Raw genomic sequence first — 22,723 nt, 5'->3', positions numbered from 1 at the left:
TGCCTGTAGAGGGATCTGATGTGGAAAGTGTTTTATAGGTAGGTGTTAATTTTATGTGAATGTGTATGCCGTAAAATCCCCTTATAGGACAAAACAACTACATTATAACTGGCTTTAGAGTTTTCATTAACTATGCATTGAAACCATCATTCTGTTTCCTTATAAACAGTTTTATTTATATTTGAATTCACTACACAGCAACATTATATTTATGTCTGCCTATACGTATCAATATACAGAGATAAATACATAAGACATTCATTTTGTGTATTGGGAGGGTATATTTTCCCTTAGTTATTCAGGAAAAATGCATTGTCTAGTAATTCCATTTGGTTATATAACCCAAGACGCTTTTTGATAAAAATTGAGATCAGATGCTGAGGCCGTTGCTGATATTCTACTAGAACTTCATGGGGTGCCCTAATCTGGTCACCTTCGAGTCGGTTAAGGAGTGCCACACAGACAACAGCAGCTATAAGAAAAACAAAACCGCCCTTTTAAGTAACTTATGATATACCGAAATATGCACGGTATTTGCTACAGTAAAGGATTATATTCCTAGCACACATAGATAATGCAGGTTTATCGGGGGAGGGGTTAAATGAAGGGCTCAATATACCTCCCTGGGAAGGTGTAAGCTGCACTTCCTGGAACTTACAGGGGCAGCTGTACTGGAGAAGCAGAGGCAGTGTCATCTTAATTACCCCCCCCTTTGCAGATCTGCAGCTGCAATCTTTAAGCTTTATCCAGAGCTCCTTAGGAGCTCAATTGGCAGAGCTTGCCTGAAAATTCATTCATCATATGCACTGAAAATATGCCCCACAATATGTTAGCAAGAGACAGGTGATCTTTGCAGCCAGTAAAAGAAAACCAGAGACACGGGCATAGCCAGGAAACTATTCAGAGCTGGGCTGAGTGAAATTTTGGTTTTGCCAAGACAGTTAAGTGTTTTTTCTACGCCCTGCACTTCCAAACAAGGAGTTTCAGGTAAACATTTTATGAAGCCACTGGATTTGTGTTAATATACTTTTTAATGAAAGAAGCTTGGAATACATTTTTAGTTTTCACATTGTATAAATCCCAGAGCTGACCAAATCCATATGTAGATAAAATTAGGAAGTGTGAAGGAGTATGAGAAAAAACGTGAAAAGGAAATGGCCTGTGACAAGAAATCTTACCTTTTAGACCACAAAGTCCACATATAGCAGCAAATACAGTTGACTCCATTTCAATATTTCTTACACCAGCATCATAAGCTCTCTTTAAGTACTCCAACTTCTTTTCATTGGAAAAAGAACACAATGCTCCATCTAATCGTCCTTGACCTGGAAAGAAAAAAACCTGTGACTGCTCATCCTTCTATACATTATGGGGTTTACAGTCATAGTAAAACTGGCTGCAGTCTCAGGCAGTTTCTCTCAAAGTGCAGAATTTGTCTAAATTCTCCTTAAAACCGCATTAAATTGTTATTTTAATGGGGCTCATTAAATTATTTATTTCTTATTCCATTTGCTATGTATTTTTAAAGCCAATCTGCTATGACAAAATACAGCTGAGTTCACTATAGAAGTTTTAACAAAACCGAGACCAAAAAAACACAGGTGCATAGAGATATGGTGGCAGATTCTCAGCTGTGTAAGTTGGCATAGCTCTGTGAGGCTCTGGCAGATGAAATCTACAACATACCAAGTTGCTTTAGAAAACGATTAACAAATTTAGGTACACATGCCCCTTTCATTATGTGGAGAAAATGGAGATGGAAAAGACCTTTTAATCTTAATTTTAACTCCTTTTTTTGAAGGGAGATGGTTAATTATAGGAATCAAACTGGTTTAAGAGAATTTTTTCTTGACAACTTTGTTTTCTACCAGGGGTTCACACCTCTGTTCTCACTTTTCCAAATCTCTTAGGGCTTGGCTACACTTGCAAGTTAGAGCGCATTAAAACAGCCCTAGGCACCCTAACTCCCAATGTGTCCACACTGCCAAGTCACATAGAGCGCCTGGACTCTGCAGCTGGAGCACTCCTGGTAATCCACCTCCACAAGAAGCATAAAGCTTGCTGTGCCCCAGTTGAAACGCCTGGGCGTCAGTGTGAACGAGGTGTTGCATTACTGCGCTGTGATTGGCCTCCAGAAACATCCCATAATCCCCTGAAGTCAAGTGGCCACTTTTCTCATTGTTTTGAAAGCTCTGTTTCTGACAGCTGGCATGCTTATCTGCTCCGGGACAAAGCAAGCCATTACTGTGGAATGCTGCTGTTGTGAGTGTGTGTGTGGGGGGGAGGGGGAGCGGTGGTCTGCTGCTGTCTGAACTTACAAGACAGCATGCTGACATGCTCACAGCCCCCCAAAACACACTTGCTGTCACACTCCACCCCCCCATTTGAAAAGCACGTTGCAGCTACTTGCACCCTGGGATAGCTACCACAATGCACTGCTCTCTGTGGTGTTGCAAGAGCTGCTAATGTGGCCATGCCAGTGCGCTTGCAGCTGACAGTGTAAACACGGCAGCGTTTTCCCTGTTGCGGTCTCCGAAGGCTGGTTTAACTCCTAGTGCTCTACATCTGCAAGTGTAGCCGTGCCCTCAGACTCAGGATCCATTTAGAAAAACAATTAACTCTCACTCATACTCTCAAATATTCTAAGGGCCCAATTCTTGGATCTGGCCAAGCTGCCCCCTTCACTGGATGCAGGACCTGAGGGCAAGTGAGCAAAGATGCTCTTGCACTGCTCTGTCCCCGGGGCTGCCGAGGGCAGTCGCGTCCTCCCATATAATGCAGCACTTAGGTTAGGAAATGGCCTTCAAAGCGATCTATAAGGACTGCATTCCTGGTGGCTGTAACATTAGCAAAGAGAGCGGGTGAGATCCATGCTGCAAAACCGAGCCCTTCTTCAACAGTGTGCTGTAAGGATAGGTGACCTATGGGATGATTCAATTTACTTGACTCAATCTATCAGTCTATCACTGTTGGTCCCTAATCTTCCTAATTTAGCAGGTGAGGCTAGATAGTTATCTTAAAAATGTTCTTAGTTACTGTTGAGAAAGAACAAAGCCTTTTTGTAAATGCCATAGATTATTTGTAGCAGATGGAGACCAGTCCAGAGGGCTGATAAATTTTGCTTAGAAAATAAGTGAATCATTCATTGCGTTCAAGCCTGCTGTGACTTTACATATGTCTTTAATTGAGGTTTTAGGCTTATCCATACTTAAAACTGTACAGCTGTGCCGCTGCAGCTCTAGTGCTTTAGCGTAGACACCCCCAACACCGATCAGATGGATTCTCCCGTCAGTGTCGGTAATCCATCTCCCCAGGAGGCAGTAGCTAGGTCGAAGGAAGAATTCTTCCATTGACCTAGCACTTTCTACGTGGGGACTTAGGTTGGTCTAACGCCACCATTCAGGGTTGTAGATTTTTCACATCCCTGAGCAACGTAGTTATGACGAGCAAATTTTCTACTGCAGACCAGGTCTCAGAACACTTTCTAGTAGATCTGAAACAGCCTCTACACAATTGCTTAGAAAAGTCTCTGTAACAGAGATGTGTAATGTTACTACATGGAGCTCAAGTCACACATCTTTCCAGCAGCATTCTCTTTGAGTTAGCTTGTAGGTCTGATGTCCAATGAGGAAGAGTAGTCTTGTAATCATTAACTCAGTTAATACTCCTTTAGTGGGGTAGGGGTGGGTTTGTTATCATTAGCTAATCGCCAAATGGGGCAATTATCAAAGGACAAAAAAAGGCTGCTTATTAGCTACTGGATCCATATTGCCCAGCCACCTTCCCTGCTTCTGAGTCTTTAGATGATTTTTTGACTAAACAGGAAAAGAATTGATTTGGGATAGACCGGGTTGAAGCACTTTATATGCCTTTGGGTCGGAAAGTCTGGATCTGTGCAGAAGCATGTGTACAACAGTGGACACAATTCCTCTAGCGGGTTCTGGCTGTAAACTGAGGGCACATGCACATTTCTACAAGTGTGGCTGTATTCAGGCAATTGACTGATAGAACTACAGCTCCTGGAAAGTGACCTGTCTTGCTAACATCACTGATTTGTTTTTACTAGTATTTTGGAATTTAATTTTGATCTTCAAAGAATGAACCCCTTCTCACTTGTGCTTATGTTTCTCACTTAGATGTTATGTCCTCGGCTCAGGCAAATGTACACCTAAAACTTTACTACACTGGACAAACCTTTTAATATCCTTGTTGTTCCTACTGTTAATCCTCTCAAATGGCTTTTTATTTAAGTAAAACATGGCCTTGAGAAACACACAGATGGCTGCGTTTGCAAGCAGATCCAAAGGTTTATAAATAGTCCTCCAATTATTAATTCTCCATTTATTCTGTTTCATCCACTTTGCAATCAGCATTTAATTTTGTAAAGGAAACCGTTCCAAGATATTGCCGAGGATCTAAGGTTTATTTACACAAATGCCACACACTTACTGACATTTTTCTTCTGTTAGGTAATTCTGAAGCTATAATCCTGTCATAGGAAGTAACTTAGTGTAACCCATCTGTTAAAATTATGTTAAGATTATAGACAAGGGGCTATTTACTTTAGCTGCTTAATGTTATGTGCCTATTGCTTTCAAAGATTCACTGAGTATATGCTGGTTTTGGTGGCTCAGTAGGGCTGAGGGACAGCAGGAAGTGCTATCCAGGGAATCCTATACTTTCCTAAGGGAGTGAGTGCTGTCCAGAATGAATTGTAATGCTTGAATCACTGCCATGGTTATAATAATATTTTCTTTGCAGATGTGATGTTGTTACAAAATTTGACTAAGTGGCAGATGCAAATAGAGGCCAATTACACTATGGTTAATGGTTGTGCTAATTGGTATGACATATTATGAAAGTAGTTCCATTTCTGACCTGTAAACAAGTCTCTAAAATATATGGTGGATCAAATCCTATAGTCCTTCCTTGCGTTTTACTCAGCACTTACTCAGGCAACCCTCCTGCTGACTGCACTGGTCATTTTGCCTGAGCAAGGGTTTCAGGATCTGGTCTTACGTTTGAAAAAGAAAATGAATAGAAAATTAGAGATACCCCTCACCTTCATAAAAATCATAGGTGCACATAGTATGGCCAATAAGTGTTGGAAAGTAATGAATCTCTTTGCTGCAGTTCAGTAGCTCCTCAACAAGGTCCTTATCAAGTTCAGTGCTTCGTACAACTATATTATCCAGTATCACCTGCTCAAACCGAGCCTTAAAAAATGAATCCACTGCGATATCTGTGATTACAACAGTTCCAGGGTCAATGCCTGCAGAAGTGGGGATTGGGGATAGGTTAGTGCTACGTAATATTTATAATTTAGATTATAACCTAATTTATTACAGTAATATCTTAATTAATATGAATATTTATCAGCAAACTATATATATGAGAGAACCATTCAAATACATACAAAGTAAAACTCAGTAAGTGCACATGTATGGATATGAAGGGTTGCAAAGGGAATATGTTGGCTAAAGGGTATTTATTTCTTCTGACACGTAGGTGGGGCAAGGAAAGTTCATGTGTAGCTATTGGTTTGTATGTATGATTTGTCTATGTTTTAATGAATATTTGCTTAAGGTGAAAAGATAGGCATATTTATTTTGATTTCTAAGCCTCCCCTGCCCTCCCCCCCCAAAAAACTGTGCATCTTAGATCCTGTACTCCTAAAAGGTAAAGGAGATTCTCAGTTAGCTAATTCATTAGGGGCTGTGGGCGTTTTGAGCAGAAGATTAGCTTTCTGTCCCACTACTGCCATGATGTTCCAAATGACCTTCTATGCAGGTGCAGCAGAGCGACAAATGTGAAGTCCTAAAGTGTCCATGGAGTGGTTAAAATACTTTATTGTGCTCCTCAATTTGGGTTTAATCCTGAAGGGTTTATGCAGTCAAAGCTCTCATTGGAGGAAATGGGAGTTTTGCCTGCATCCAGACTGAATGATCAGGCCTGCTTTATTTCCATTACATAGTTATTCCAATTCCTCAGAGAGTTAATCTAAATTTATATTTTCTGAACTTCAAGTTAATGTGGTCATTAATATTGACTGAACACTTCCATTATAAGAGAGAGATTTCTTAGTCCCCATTCCTTGCCTATCTTTTCCATTCATTCTTAGACTGTAACTTCTCTGGGAACTGTCTCTCCATTCATGTTTGTATAGCACCCCGCACAATGGGGCCCCAATCCTGATTAGGACTTATGGGCTTGCCGTACAAAACCAATTGATTATACTTATTATTATTAACTGAGTGAAAGATGTTCTATTAGGTCTGAAACTTTCCGTGCATGGTATCAGCTTATGGGTGAGTATTTTGGGAAATAAGAGTAAACTTCTGTCAGCTGGTTTGGGTCTGGAAAGAGTATTATTCAGATGTATTAGATTTCAAGATATCATGTATTATGAAAATGTATGTTTCTGCTAAACCAGCCATTAGAAGTTTGATATTTGTTGACTTGAAATAAAATCTCATGTTTTGTTTGATGTTTGAAGACCTGAAAAAAATAAAAAATATGAAAAGCTCCTAATAACTTGATCTATTACTTAGCTGTATTTTATTAAACGTCCTTTCCATCTGGCAGTAGTAAAGCTGGTAGCTTACCTAAGCCCCCAGAAGTACCGATGCGTATAATAGTAACATCACGGCATTTTGCATGGTGTAGTAATTTGATTAGTTCATGAAGCATAATAGAAATGGAAGGAACACCCATCCCGTGCTATTGAGAGAAAAGAAAATGAAAGCATCATTAATCATCATTTTTGTTCAAGCTGATACATATTTATAAAATTACTTCAGAATATTACTATATAGCCAGAGCTATCCTGTTCCCATTGATGTCAATGGGATATTTCTGTGGGAGAAGCATCGGACTCTGAATCACACCTTCATGGATTGGGGCATCCATGTGAGGGGCCAGCTTCTCTGAACTACTCTCTCTGATCCCACCTGACAGCGTGGCACCAGGTGAAGTTGTACTGATGATGGTTCTCTGTGTGCACCTACTGTGCTCCCTATCCACATACCTCTTACGGAGTTGGCAGCACAGAGATGGAGCCCAGAGGAATGAATGGTGTCAGGTTAAGCATTAGTTCCCACAGGTGTTTTTCTCCAGGTATATTAGGGAATGATGACATATAGAAAGCTCTTTGGAGCAGGGACTGTCTCTTGTTCTGTCATGCTTGGGAGGAGCTCCCTGTACACATCTGCAAAGCTACCTCATTATCCACCTTCAGACCCCTCCTCAAAACTCTCCTACAAAAACATGACAATGGTTAGGCTGCTGGTGTGCTGAGACCACTGCCTAGTATGGTGACCAACATTGTCTCGTTGTTTCCTTTCACTCCCCTGTCTGTGTCCATCTGTTGTCTCTTGTCTTATTCTGAGATTGTAAGCTGGTTGCGGCAGGGACCGTCTTCCTGTGCTGTGTTTGTATCTAGCACAGTGGGGTCCTGGTCCATGACTAGAGCTCCTAGGTGCTATAGCAAGACAAAAAATCAGTAGTAAATATAATAATATGTTTGTGAAGTGCCAGGCACAACAGGGCCCCAATATCAGTAGGGGTCCCTAGGTGCTATTATAATGCAAATAATAAGAATGATTATTGTAATAATGGAGAGGCTACGACTCACCTGGAATTGCTCTCACCCCATGGAGCCCCAAACACATCACAGGTCCAGTTTCTTATATATCCTGTAGCTGCTTTATACTGCACTGGCAATACAAAGTATCCCTGCAGCCAACATAGCTGGCAATGGCAAGATCACCTTGGGTGTAGGCGCAGTGTTGCAGGCCCTATGCCACACCCAAACAGTCAATCACTTTACAACACAAGAGTCCAAAGGAGCAAGGCCCTGCAGGTTCTCAAACGGGGTGGTGGTTGGAGAAGGCTCTGCCTGAGGGCCTTACCTGCTCTGTGGTCTCTTTTCTGGCTCATTCTTCTGCCTGACTTCCTGGGAAAGAGTTCATTTCTCCTGCAGCTTGTCTACCACCCTTTGCCTGAGTTTCTGAGCTCTTTTTAACCCAGTCCTTCAGTCAGTGCATGCTCAGCAGGTCTGGAGGGGCGGGGCTAACTGGGTCCAGTATTGCCTTTTAAACCCTTTGGGTCCAGTGTGGTGTTTGTACTCCCCATCACACAGTTCCTGGAGCCATTGGCAACCATTATAATTTAGAGCATGATTTAGGCTGCTCTAAGTTACACCATGGGAACAAGATCACCCTACAGCTCTCCTGGAATAGCTATCCTGAGCTGCACTGTGCATTCTTCCACTGCAGCCAAGGACGTAGGTCACGGGGCACACAGGAGAGGTGTCTGTATTGTGGGAAAGAGTCTGCTGCTTTGGCTCACCTTGCCTCTCTGGGTACGTCTACACTAAAAAAAAGCCAAACAAACAACCCCCTCCCGCCCCCCCCCCCAACCCCAAACCGTGCAGCGGCAAGTCTCAGAGCCTGGGTTCTCTGAGTTGGGGGGATAAAAATAGCAGCTCCAAAAACCTCCCCGCTCTCTGGATTTCAGAGCCTGGGCTTCAGCCTGAGCCTGAATGTCTACATTGCTATTTTTAGTCCAGTCAATTGACCTGGGCTCTGAGATGTGCTGCCATGGGTCTTTTTTGCAGTTTCCTACTACTTTCATCCCCTTTGCCTAAAGTCAGTACAGTGAGAATGTCCTTTCCCTAAATCTGTCTTGTCAGTAAATCAGTTCTGCTTTCAAAAACCCAGAGGCAGGTGTTTTCAAATGGGTAGGATTTATTTTGGCCCAATGGGAACATCGTTGGTTCTATCATTTCTTTTTTCCATTTGCAGTGTGTCCCATCTCTCTCTCTGTTATAGGAAGATGGTTTTATTAAGTTTTATTGCATTTTATGTGTTAACATATTTTTGTGTTCTTATTATTCTTGTACAGCTGCCTGAGTTCCTTGACAGTGCGTTAAAAAAAATATTTTTATAAGAATAGCCAAGGCAGAAATCTCATAAATACCCCTAAAAAGAACAGGAGTACTTGTGGCACCTTAGAGACTAACAAATTTATTAGAGCATAAGCTTTCGTGGGCTACAGCCCACTTCTTCGGATGCATATAGAATGGAACATAAATACCCCTAGTATTTCTGAGCCTGTTTGCATCTTGCTAAAACATGACATCAGCAACAACTCATAACAAATCATCTAATGGGGCATTGGCCAGAAATTTTATCCTACTTACCATCAGAATCATACAGTGTTCAACGTACAGTGGAAAGTTGCTCCTGACCTAGCCATCATTAATTGGCTGGTTTCTTGATGCCTGAAAGATATCAGTCAACTAATGATGTCTAGGTCAGGAGATATAAAACAAAAACAAATAATTTAGAATTGACAAGTTGTGCACACAGGTAGCCTCTGAAACTGTGAAGTTATTACTGTTCTTTTGTCTTCTCTTCTCTTTACTTCCTATTGTTTGGCTTAGTCATGTGCTACATCGTGTCTTAGGCCTTGTCCACACAGACTTCCATTGGTTTAACGAACAGTGTGTTTTAAAACTAATTTAGCTAAAATAGTACAAGTTTGTGTGTAGACAAAGCCTTATATTAGGATTGTATCCTGACAGTGTCACAGTTGTCACTGAATTTTAGACTGATTGAGCAATAATAAAAATGTCATTATTTCCTCTTTTGTTTTTCCAAGAGCCATGGGGCAGGGGTCACTTGCTGGAGGATTCTCTGTGACTTGAAGTCTTTAAATCATGATTTGGGGACTTCAACAGCTGAGTCAAGGGACAGAATTATTCCAGGAGTGGGTGGGTCAGCTTTTGTGGCCTGCATCATGCGGGAGGTCAGACTAGATGATCATAATGGTCCCTTCTGACCTTAAAGTCTATGAGTCTTTTCTGTGTCTGCTTTTTAGGCTCCAGTCCTGCAAACACAAGTGTGTAACTTCACTCAGGTGAGTGGTCTCCTTGACTTCTCATATGAGTAAAGTTAGGACTACTCAGATGAGTAAAATGACATATGTAGGTGATTGCAGGATTAAGATTTTATACCATGCCAAAAGTATTGTTGACATTTAAAGAATAATAACAAAATAAGATTGCTACCATAAGGCTTTTAGGGAATGGTTGTAATATTTTCAACTATATTTCATAGTTTGGGCATGGTGTGAAGTGATCTTACCTCTTGAACTTTCAGATTGCTAAACTGAGCAAAATGTGCCCTCTTTCTGTTGTAAGACAGGGACCTTGCAAACTGAATATACAGGATGCCAAGAAATATGACATGACTCAAACATAAGAATCTTTTTTTATAAATCATCATTCTCAGTCCTGATCCGGCTCCTATTGAAATCCATGGCAAAACTCCCATTGGCATCCTTGGGAGCAGGAGCAGGCTCCGTGCCTATTAAGCTTTTGTCTACACATGTAGTAGAAGTGTGGAAAAGGGAAATTCATGAGCAGGCGTGAGCATGTGCTCTAGTCCAGCGGTTCTCAAGCTGTTTGGTCGCATCCCCAAAGTGGGTCAGGACCCCATTTTAATGGGGTCGTCAGGGCTGGTGTTAGACTTGCTGGGGTCTGGGGCCAAAGCCCAAGCCCCAGCATCTGGGGCCAAAGCTGAAGACTGAGGGCTTCAGCCCTGGGTGGCGGGGGCTTAGGTTACAGGCCCCCTGCCTGTAAGCTGAAGCCCCGGGTTTTGGTCCCTCCACCCCCACCATGAGGCGGCGGGGCTCAGACTTTGGCCCTCCCACCCAGGGCAGGGGGGGGCTTGGGCAGGGGCTTTGGTCCCCCCTCCTGGGGTCATGCAGTAATTTTTGTTGTCAGAAGTGGGTTGCGGTGCAATGAAGTTTGAGAACCCCTGCTCTAGTCCAAGTATTGAAAGTAAGGGGAAATAATTTATAGAAACCAAAAGATCAAGCAACAGCAGATTTTCACTAGGCTTATTGAAGTTTTAAATATAGCTTTATGAGTGACTGAAAGATTTTACTGGTGAAAATCTTTTGAGCGTAAAGGGAAAATTTGCTACTGGCTTAGTCCATTATGAATGAGAAGCACAGGCATGGGAATCAGGGCATCTCTAGAGAGCAGGAGATGTAACCTTGTGCAAGTCACTTAATCTCTGTGCCTTGGTCTCACCGTAAAATGAGGATAATTACCCTTTCCTACCACTTAGAATATTGAGAAGTTTAATCAATTAGCACTTTTGGATCCTCTGATGGCAGACACAACAGAAATGCAGAGACTGGGAATGGAATTGTTGATATTTCCAGCTTGTCAACCTCTGAGACAATAAGGCTGTAGCTATGCCACTATAACCCCGTAAACACACTATCATACAGAAGGGGTTTTTCCATTGCTGTAGGAACTCCATCTCCCCAAGCGAAGATAGCTTAGTCAATAGAAGCTGTGTCTACACCAGGGTTTAGGTCGGCATAACCACGGTGCTCGGGGGGAAGGGGGGGGAGGGGAGGGGGGACGTTGGTGGATTTTTCAACCTAAGACTATGCCAACCTAAGTTTTAAGCATAGATCAGGCCTAAGAGATGTGATGGAAGAAAATTACCTGCTGTGGTAATCACTATGTTTAAACCATTGGCCAACCTGCTGGCTTGTTGAACTATGCTGTTATTTCTATATGCACTACCTCTAGGAAATAGCAAATAGAGAACAATGTAACAGTGTTAGCTGTTAGGCTTTTTTGGAAGAATCCAAAACTTTTTCCATCAGTTAAAAGTGGGGTCTTTATGGCTTGGGAGATAGGAGCCTTTTATCTCTAGGTCACAGATTTGAATCCAGCTCAGGTCAGTGGTGCATGGAAGTTATTATGATATGATGGCTTCTTGACAGCAACATGAAATTAATGTGATAGATCATCCAATAATCAGTGGATTACCACCATAACTGACATCTTTCTTGGCAGTCTCAACACAGAGGCCAAGAACTGAAGGGCATGAAGACTTAACTAGCCTCTCACTCCAAGAGGCAGTTCCTCTAGGTCAGGGATAGGCAACCTATGGCACGCGTGCCGAAGGCGGCACGTGAGCTGATTTTCAGTGGCACTCTCACTGCCTGGGTCCTGGCCACCGGTCCGGGGGGCTCTGCATTTTAATTTAATTTTAAATGAAGCTTCTTAAACATTTTGAAACCTTATTTACTTTACATACAACAATAGTTTAGTTATATATTATAGACTTACAGAAAGAGAACTTCTAAAAAGGTTAAAATGTATTACTGGCATGCAAGACTTTAAATTAGAGTGAATAAATGAAGACTCGGCACACCACTTCTGAAAGGTTGCCGACCCCTGCTCTAGGTCAACATGCTGAGGCTGTTCTTGTAATGCTGCTCCCCATAGTATGTTCCCTATTCAGTGTCCAGGGCTCTCAATCCAGCAGCTTTCAGAAGCTCTAAGTCCACATGGAACATTTAAAAAAGAAATACAAACAATGTGCTAAATTCTTCAGCTATTGTTGGCCTGAAAATGGAAGTATTTTAGGTATGCTATAAAGTACTTACACTGATGGAGAGCACTGGTCCAGCCTTGTACATAGAATACCGATCTGTCCCAGCACAAATATCTTTCAAGTCTTTCCCATCTCCTTCAAGTCCAAGTTCTTTGTGCATGAACTGAGCAAAAGCTTTCATTCTGTTAGGGCTGCCACCAACGCAGACAAACTAGAAATAAAATGTAAGATTATCTGTACCATTCTAGCTAAAGCAGGGATCAAGACTCAGTCTGCACTTCTAATGTTACACTCAATTGCTCTAGTGGAATCATATATCCAAAGGGAGCAGATGTGAAAGTAAAGCAACCGCAAGACACAATTATCTAGTTTTGCAATTCTTATATGGAAATTCTTTTTAGAAACATGTGACATTTTATAATTCCAGCCCCATCACAAATCTACTGTATATATTTTTTAAAAATATGCCAACACCGTGTTTTAGGAGGACAAACAGTCTGATTTATTAGACCCATATCCTAGCTAGATAACCATTGTTCATGTTGTAACCTTGTTAATGGATCTGGACTTGTGCTGATACTAAGTATCAAGTGTTTATTTGGATGGCTTTGTGGTTAGAGGATGGAACTCAGATTCTATTCCTAAAATATATTGTCTACATGTCCTGGTATTGCCACAGGCTTCCTTCCCGACTTCCTAGGCAAGTTACTTAATCTTTTTGTGCCTCAGATTATCCCTCTAAAATGGGAATAAGAATTCTTACTTCCATCACAGAACTACTGTGAAGCTTATGTTTGTAAAAGTGCATTGAAATCCTCAGATGGAAGGTGCAGTGAGAGTACATAAATGGAAAATATTATTGTTATTTGTTAGGTTTCTGACTATCACTCATGGGAATGAACAAACTAGGCTCTCTCTTTCTTTTAGTGAGGACTATAGAGGATCAGATTAGTTCAAGGATCTAAAAAAATAGTAAATAACATTAAAAATTACATATGGTGTTACTATAGGATTTCACTACTGTACAGCTGCAAATACTTGGATATTAATTCCTGGCCAAGTAAATGCAAAATAACATCAGTGTAATATATGCACTGAATTTAAGTTGTTACTATTGCTACAGACAGCAAAGCAGAAACAGATGTTAGAGTAGCTAATGGTCTAATTTGTTCTATCAACAGTGTCAACGAGAATTATTGAGCATTGCTGGAGACATAAAAACAATGGGGGGGAGACAACATTTCACAAATGACATTATTTTCAAAAATCTAATTCTACATTTAAAATGCAACTAAATGTTCCCCTCTGCCAACCTGATTTCAAATCTGGCTGCTGAGGTCAGAAGTAACATGAGGTTTCAGACCACGAACACAGTCTCTAGTGGATACTTGTTTACATTGTAAAACTATTGCACAATTTCCCACACAGTGCTCAGGAAAAAGAGAGGTCTGGGACAGTTGCAGGTTGAAATGAGGTGTTTGGCAGAGCTGTGGGGAGAGCTTAACTGCCAGTGTTAATGCCAGGTCCTCACTTTCAGGTGTACCACATTTGTCCCCCAAAAATATGTTTTAGGAGATTGTAGGGCTTGTCTACATGGGGGGATCCACAGCTTTTGAAGTTAATCCACTTTGAAAACGTTTGTGTACACACAACTGCATCATGTAGTGCACTGACTCCTCATGTACTGTGAACTCTGCAGTCCTCTTTCAAAATGAACTAACTTTTCTGTGAAGGAGTTAGTCCAGTCTAGTGTTCGTGTGTAAGCAATAATGCTGCAAATTACTTTGGCAGTCCTTCAACAGCTGTCTCACTCCGCTTTGTGAGTGACCGTTACTGACCTGTCTGTTTACCTGTGTGCCCTCGGTCAAATTGACCAGGTGTCCCCTCCCCCACTTATAAGCTGGCACAGTGCCAGATTTTGTCCATTCGCTCCTAGATTCCAGTTTATCACAATACCTGTGATAATACTCCAGAAGCCCCATTACATGCCTCAGGCAGCCACCTGGCTGCATCGAGACCCCGAATCTAACCATTATCTGGAGAGAAACATCAATGCAGGAAGCTCTTGTGGCCAGCCATGAGAATAAAGACCTTTTTGTGGACATTGCTCGGCAGATTTCTCTGAGGGGCCATGACCAACATACTGAACAGTGCCAGATAAAGAGCAAACAGCTCATGAGCACCTACATTACATGGAGGGACAACAGGAAAAATCCTTCTGGGGACATGTAACCTGTCAATTTTTATGAGGAACTGAAAGGATTTTGCATAGCTGCATGACCACCCAACCCAGGCAGCTTGTGGAGCCTGCTGGCCACCTTCTCTCTTCCCCTCCATCCCCCACTCCCAGAGGATGACATGCAAGATACATTGGGGTATGAACATAAAGAGGCCAGTAAAGGGATCTCCCCATAAAGCCAGGATCGGTTCAGGACCCAGGACCCTGATGCTGGCTATGTAGAACATGAGCCCAATTCCTGCACTGTAGCAACCAACCTCAATCCCCAGGCAGCCATCCAGATCAGGACTGAGGCTGATCCGATGGAGGGAAACTCAGCATGTACGTTTTTTTAAATTATTTTTTAACGATTTACTATTTAACTTTTAATTGATGCTGCTGCTGTACTGTTGTACTGGCTTCTGTTCTGGGCGCCCCATGGCCACGGCCATTGATAACCCCATGGTCCCTGCCTGCCAGCCTCCCTAGACAAACATTGTCCATTGCCCTCCTAGCCCTGTAAACCTTTCCAAAATGGTACCTACCCTGGCCAGGCCTCTGTCTCATGCTAAAGCCCCAACTACTGACCAATTTCAGGCCTATGCCATGGAAGACACATGCGCGTGGCCTCCGATCTCCTTTTCCCCTTCCCTCGGCTGGTAACAGTGAATGCTTCAGGCAATCATTGCAGAACCCTGTCTATTTTTTCTTTTTGCTTTCTATATGCCTGCAGGGGAGATATCTAAGCACAATCTAAGAGAAACAGCTCAATTTTTGTTCTGAGATTATGAGGAATAGCTGCACGGCCATCCTCCCTGGTATAGCTAGTGACTCCCTTCCACTCCTGCAGCACTTCTGGAGGGACCATCTTGATGATTAACTTCACAGCGTATCTCACTGGTCTGCCTTTTGCCTTTTTGAATAAGTGGGGGCATTCTCTGGCTCCTAGTCACCCACCTCAGTATAACCTCATTCAGAGTCAGGACAGCCTAAAAGAGATGGAGAAGGGATTACTATACAGCTCACCCCCAGATTCACCCTGCTAACTCCTTTGATACCATATAGGCACCTAAAATGCACAGTAAAATGAGGCAGGGGACTTAATTCCCAAACCCGCCCCACCCAACCCCACCCTCCAAGGAACAATGGCAAAGCCACATAGACAAAAATCCCAACACAAACACCACGTACCATCTTCCAGGTCCCCCCAAGACTGGGAAGAAATGCAGAGAGGTAAAGGCAGAAACACATGTTAAAAAAAATCGCTATCACAGCCTTCCTAGAATGTGAACAATAACTGCTTGTCATTTCTTTAATACCCCCAACTGCTGTGCACCTGCTCTGGTCAGACCCTCAAGGACAGGGCCTTTATCAACAGCAGAATAAATCTGAGAGGGAGACAAGGGAAAAGTCCTGTGGAAATGTTCATGGACATCAATACAAAGTCCTCCAAAACCCTCGAAAAATGCAGAGGGGGGAGGCAGTATCTGAGAACTGAGAATGAAACTGACAAGGAGCTTTCTGGGAGATGGTTACAGTAGCAAAGGACAGTGTGGCAATTGCCAGGGAAAGCACTGCATTAGTCAAAGACAGTATGGAAAGAGACAGGGAGATGTAGAGGCAACTCCTGGAGGCAATATAAAGCCAAAATGCCCTGTTGCAGCGCATATTGCTCTTAAAAAGAACAGGAGTACTTGTGGCACCTTAGAGACTAACAAATTTATTAGAGCATAAGCTTTCGTGGGCTACAGCCCACTTCTTCGGCTGTAGCCCACGAAAGCTTATGCTCTAATAAATTTGTTAGTCTCTAAGGTGCCACAAGTACTCCTGTTCTTTTTGCGGATACAGACTAACACGGCTGCTACTCTGAAACCTGTCATATTGCTCTTAGGGCAGCAGGCAATGTTTTCTTTCTGCTGCTTCCAACCTATTCTGCAAACAGCGCCATCTCCCTTTCAAACAACCAAATGCACCCTTCGCTGTCATTCAGAGGCTACTAAGGTAGTGGGTAAACAGTTCTGTCCAAGTGGCCTAGGAATGGCTTCATTAACCAGGGGAGCAGAGGGTAAGCAGGTCTCCCAGGAGCAATATCCACACCATTAATGTCCGTAGTGTTCCCAGGGGCAAAAGATCCTAGAATTTTGGACCCTTCTAAACCATCCTGCATTTATGTCTGTAACCCTGCCAAAATGGTTGACAAGCCCTTGGGAGCACCATGGAGAAATACCTCTGAGCCCTGATTGGGGGCAAATAACAGGCACATGAGTCCCATAAGTTGCCCAATATAGTTTGGGAATCCCTTGCATGTAAAACCATCAATAGCCTCCTGAGCGTTACCAAGCTTTATAACCTGGTACAATAGTACCTTTTCCATGCATCACACACAATGGCCCCAACATCTGATCTCCCCATGCTGAATTGGTTCACAACAGAGCAGGAGCATTCAGGGGTGGCCAGCTTCCAGAGAGCAATGGGGACCCGCAATCTGCCTGTTCACAGGTATGGGGCACTGCATATTGGCATGCTACCACTGTAGTGCTGGAATTAGTTCAGCATGTATCTCACGAAAGGTTGCGTTCCCCATCCTGAAATTCTCTCATCACTGCTGGCTGTCCTAGGTTTGCAGATCAAGCCGTTCCCACCAATCTCTGCTGGTTTCCTGAGCCCAGAAACCATGTTGCACACTGTGAAGTTGCTTAAGGAACAAATCCTCCACTGCCAGTTGGTCAGTGTCTTCTTCTTCATCCTCATCTGCGTCCCAGTTCCACCATCGCCGAGGACGCTCCTGTTGCTGGAGGAGCTGCTGCTGCTGCCACATCATCTGCTCAGTGGTGTGGTAGGCAAAGTCCCAAGTCGAATTCATCCAGCTTTGAATCCTGAAACACTGCCCAAGCAGCCTCTGCACATTTGAGGTTGCCAGCATAGCGGTGCAGGGCATTGTTGGGTCCAGGTTGACTAGCAGCAGTTCAAAAGTGGCACAAGCCTACCCATAAAGGAAGTACGGGGCAAAGACAGATGAATCATGGGATTTTAAAAAAATGTTGAAGTAGCTTGGCTTCCGCTCTGCATCCCACAAGACAGCAAGAAAAGTCCCAGAATAAACACCGCTCGGCAACGAAGCATGGGAATGCCACACCCTCAGTTTACAGCAAACTGTCGCCGTATGTACACACTGATGTGCATCAACAGAGGATACATCATCCCGTGTGCATCCTATTATGCGGCATGGGTATGGTGTGTTACCTGATGCTCAGCAAAAAGTTGCGCATTAACCCCCCTTCCCCATCATGTAGACAAGCCCTTAGTCAATAAATCGAAAAGATTTGTAATCATAAGATGCATTTTGACCTCAGATCTCAATTGGAAACATGAAGTCTTATGTCACTTGCCTCAAGTAGATGATGGCCAAATACTTCAAGACAAATATTCCTCCCCTGTGTAACTCCACTGATGTCATGGCAGATTGGAAACTAGGTTTTACCTAGGTGGGTTTTATTAAAGAAAACTTTTTGTTTGGGTTTCTGACCATATGATGAACTACAGAACTTTGTAGATTTGGGGCAAAAAGAATCTTTGCATATATACATTTCTGTATAACATCTTACCTTTGGCTACGAGGATGAGTAGAAATTCCTTGAGAAATTGAGGTGAAAGCCATTCTCTGAAGTAATTTAGAATCCGTGCTGCTGGTGCAGAAATGGAGCACATCCTTCTTTCCCCAATAATAAAATACGTAGACTTGGAAATGACAGCTATCACCGATACGATGGGCCAAATTCATCCTTTGAAGTCAATGTACTCTCTCAGTTCTGAAGTCAGTAGAACTCCACCACGGAGGATTTTACCTCATTATGTCTGTGATAGGTTTAGTTTTTGAGTCTACATATTTTATTGAGAAAAGAAGGGTAATTTCCACTGCTGTATCTGCAGCACAGTTTTAGTAAGTTGCTTCACAGAATGGCATTGGCCTATGGGAAGTTTAACTCATCTTCCTAGTGAGACCTAAGAAGACACTAGATAAAGGTAACAGTAAGAGATGTTTGAAGAAAGGCGAGTATGAAGGAAATTATTTGTATTTAGAGCTATTGTAACCTTTGCATTTTTGTTTACCTTTACATCACCAAACATCACTGGTAGGTTGTGTGTTTTAGTTCCTAAATTTAAGTGATAAAGAACATCTTCGTCCATTGAATCCAAATGAGGGTTTTTAACATGAACAAGCCCATTTCTGAAAAAAAGTTTTGAGAAGTTTTATGGACAAGTCAGATCAAACAAAGAAGGGAATTCATGACACAAGAGACAGTATCTGAATGTTCGGTTGGTAACTTAGATTCATTGTTAGAATGTTATGCTCATGACATCAGGGCTACATGTCATAGACCCAACCACTAGGGATGGCGACAGCTTGTCCTCTTCCCAGTCAGTTTTTACTATTCTGTAGATGCCCCCTTGATGCAGCTGCAGGACTCGAGCACCTTCACACTCACTACTTTCCTCAACATTTTTTATGTAATTGCATCTCTGCTATTGGTCATGTGACTGAAACTGGCAAGTGTGAAGGGGGGGTTGTACTAGAGAGCCTCTGATTTCTGCCACTGATATAAAACATGGAGCATGGGGTCTGGTACCACCACCTGTGAGGTGTAGAGTGGGGTGACTGCAGAGGAGTCCATCAGAGAGATTATTGTGTCTCACGAGCAAACCATTACCCCTGTAGGAATGGAGTGAGCTGTGTAGGCTCCTTCCCAAAATAATGCAAAGCGAGAGGAGAAGGAAGAGAATAGGATCTGCAGGGGAAGCATAAGTGCAGGGGAAGGGACAGATGGGGTAGGAGGAGAGAGTGTGGGGAGGTTTTGGGGGGGATTGGAGTGAAGAAGTAAATAAGGAATAGGGAGAGTAGGATATCACTGGTGGTGGAATTAAAGGAAAAGGGGACAGACCATACAGTGAGTGGAGAGGTGTGAGTGTCAGACAGACAGACTACAGAGGAGAAAGAACAAGAAAGAAAACCTGAGGACACAAAAGAGGGAGGGAGGGGAGAAACAAGAGGAGAGGAAGATCTGGAAAAATCCATTCTGTCAGAACTGAGAAAAGCTCCTCAGGAAGAACCAATGCAAACATCAGGAAATACAGGAGCAACGAGGAAAGATCTAATGGCTCAATTTAGGTAGGAAAACAAAGGGAGGATGGGAGGCAAGGCTGCCCCATTGCATTCAGCATTAAAGTGCTTGCATACTGCATCTGTTCCAAATAAATTGTTTCCTGGGTTGGTCCTTCCAGACAGCCAGCTGGATTTGGGATTCATAGCCAACTTCTTCCCCACTAACTCCACTAGCCCTTTTATTTAATTCTGAATTGGCTGCAGTGCCAGCATCTGCCTATAGTTTGCTGCCAAGGCTTTGATGCTAGGTCCCTTCATGGGTTCTAAGCAGCTGGCCAGCTCAGACTCCTGTTAGAAACCATTTCAGTAGGTGGACCCAGCATTCCCACACTTCCAGTATTACCACTGCAGTCACTGGCTGTTAATGTCTAGGGAAAGTCTTACTGTTCTATGTCTTGCCAAAGGCATGTCTCTGGAAATGTTTAATGTAATATTAACCATTTTTGCAGCTATTACACAATCGTTAGAAACCTTAACTACTTTGTAACTGTTATCTACACAAAGTTCAGCAAAAAAGTCAATATTTTCCTCTAACCTTAGCAATGGAAAGAACCGTAACTCTTTCTTTAATACAGTTCTCCCAGAATTGATGGATAAATAATGTACTTAAACACTGACTCTATATTATCTTACATACAGGAGTTTGCTGAAATTTTAACAAAAGTTGTGATTTTCATATTGTCCCAACATCTTGATAAATCACTGGGCAATAATCTGCATTTAAAGTAAAGTGAGATTCATAAGACAATGGGGTTTCAGTTTGCATTCCTTTTCCAATTGTATAATAAATGCAAGAGGATTAAATAGCAGTGTAGTTCAGTGTTCAAAATAAAAGCTAAAACAAAGCCTAGAAAACAGCTATCTTATCAAAACAAATTCAAAACTCACTCAATTACTTACCCAGCATAACCTTACCTTTCAGTCATAATGGGCTTACTGGAGTCCGCTAAAAGGGATGTTATGACTTCCCCCTTTCAGAAAAACACTCCTTGGTTGACACCAGGTAAGGACAACACTCTTCTGTTGCTACAGCTGCTAATTTATAGGATCTAATATGAATATTTGAAGAAGCTTGGCAGTGAGTTAAATACCCTCTTTTCACTTAGTGTTATTCTAAGAACAACAATGGAACTTTTTCTTTTATGTTTTCTAGTCAACCAGTCAGATGCAAAATATTCCTCTTCCTGGAGATGCATTGCTATTTGTTTCAGTAGATCATCATCAGATCAGTATTCCAGGATTCAGATTGGCTATTTCTGAAGGACTGTCACTTCTCACTTTAACTCACCTCCCATTCTTATGGTAAGGCCTCAGATTGGCTATTTTTGAAGGAGTGTCATTTCTAACTTTAAGTTACCTCCCATCATTATGCTGAGGTAACCGAAGGGCCAGGGCTAGCTAACCTCCTGCTGTTGATATACTTACTCTTTGATCAGAGGCCCTGGTTCTCACACTTGGCAGTCATCCCAGCATGAGGCTCAAGTGGCACATGTACCTTCTGAAAACAAAAGGGGTGGAGAATACAAATTGTCTGCCTATTTTCATAATTCCATAGGGTTCTGTTGAAAATGCATGTAAGGTACATGTGACAGCCAGAGCCAGGAGAACCTAGATGTTTTTGGATCACAAGAATTTGTGCAAACTAGAGCTGGTCAGAAATGTTTGTGTGGCAAAACATTTATAAGAAATGCATCTATTTGAAGAAAGTTTGTTTGGAAAGAAAAAATTGAAGAACAGCACTTTGATAAGGTTGAAATGGAATGTTTCAATTCTTCTGAAATGGGACATTGTGATTTTCTGTTTCAAAATTACTTTTTGTTTCAATTGCTTAATTTTCTATAATATAACACAAAATAAAAGTTGAAAACAGAACAAAAGGTTTTGATCACCCCAAAATGAAACTGTTTTCAGAATTTTGTTTCATGGAAAATTTTGAATTTTTTTCTTTTGTTCGGTTTTGGAAGTGGAAAAAGAAATTCAATTCCCAGCACTCCCCGTGAAACGAAAAATCTGGTCCCTGCCATTGTCTAATGCAAAGCATTAGATCTGATTTTAACTGATGATGGCTCTCATCTCCTGAGCTTTGCTTCCATGTGCAAAACACCCCAATTTCTCAAAATTGGTTTTGAGTTGTATTATGAAACCATTATTCCATTCAGCACAATAATAAATCACTCCATGTTTTCTCAAATGGTTCGTGGACAGAGAGTAAACCTTTTGATAAATCTGCTCTGGATTTCAAATTTATAACAGAAGCCTGAAGCAAAACAGAGATTTCAGACTGGACTCTGAACATTTCAAACAGCTCCCATGGCACAACTCTTTTTATACGCCTCCAAAACTCTTCCCCCATTTTTGTTTTTGTTTTGTTTTGGTCATCTAAATCATTCATAGAGATAGAAACCTATTTCGTATTATCTGGGCATTTCCTCTTTGGATTCTTGACCAGGGCTTTGGCACAACAAAAGAAGAGCTTGCTCACAGAGAATCTACCCTAGGTTTTACGCTGAGCCAGTGCATGCTGGGGAAGGACAGTGGGAGTGGTGTGTGAATACTCATGCAGTGCGGACGTGTTTGATAAAGCCTAATTATGTGTCTCACTGCTTTGATTTAAGGAGCTTTGTTGCTTGGGATGCAACAGTGTTCAAGTGAGTATTTTAATATCTGGGCTGTGTTCTGAATTTTGTTCATGCAGATGTAAAATAGAAGTCTGGTATGAAATGAGCATTTCTGGGGCAATGGGAACAAGAATTTTCTGTTATTCGGCCCTCTGGCTGTGGAACTGGCCAGATTCACCTGGTTGAATTTAGTGACTAGAAAGCATCTTTATTATTATTTATTTGTATTGTGCTAGCACCTAACAGCCCTAGTCATGGACCACATCCCCACTGTGCTAGGTGCTGTACAAACACAACA

General features: G+C 42.2%; 1 protein-coding gene across 1 annotated transcript; it reads right to left on the bottom strand.

The window, feature by feature from the left end:
* Window positions 1-290: 290 nt before the first annotated feature.
* On the bottom strand, window positions 291-20,733 carry UPP2 (uridine phosphorylase 2). Its single transcript, XM_065413696.1, is given in 7 exon segments — window positions 291-472; window positions 1,179-1,325; window positions 5,063-5,272; window positions 6,606-6,720; window positions 12,481-12,639; window positions 18,757-18,874; window positions 20,708-20,733. Coding segments are annotated over 7 exon segments (957 nt in total).
* Between the last annotated feature and the right edge of the window lie 1,990 nt (window positions 20,734-22,723).

The sequence above is a fragment of the Emys orbicularis genome, chromosome 11 (assembly GCF_028017835.1).
Source record: "Emys orbicularis isolate rEmyOrb1 chromosome 11, rEmyOrb1.hap1, whole genome shotgun sequence".
Taxonomy (NCBI): domain Eukaryota; kingdom Metazoa; phylum Chordata; order Testudines; family Emydidae; genus Emys; species Emys orbicularis.
This window is presented reverse-complemented; position numbering and strand designations above follow the sequence as displayed.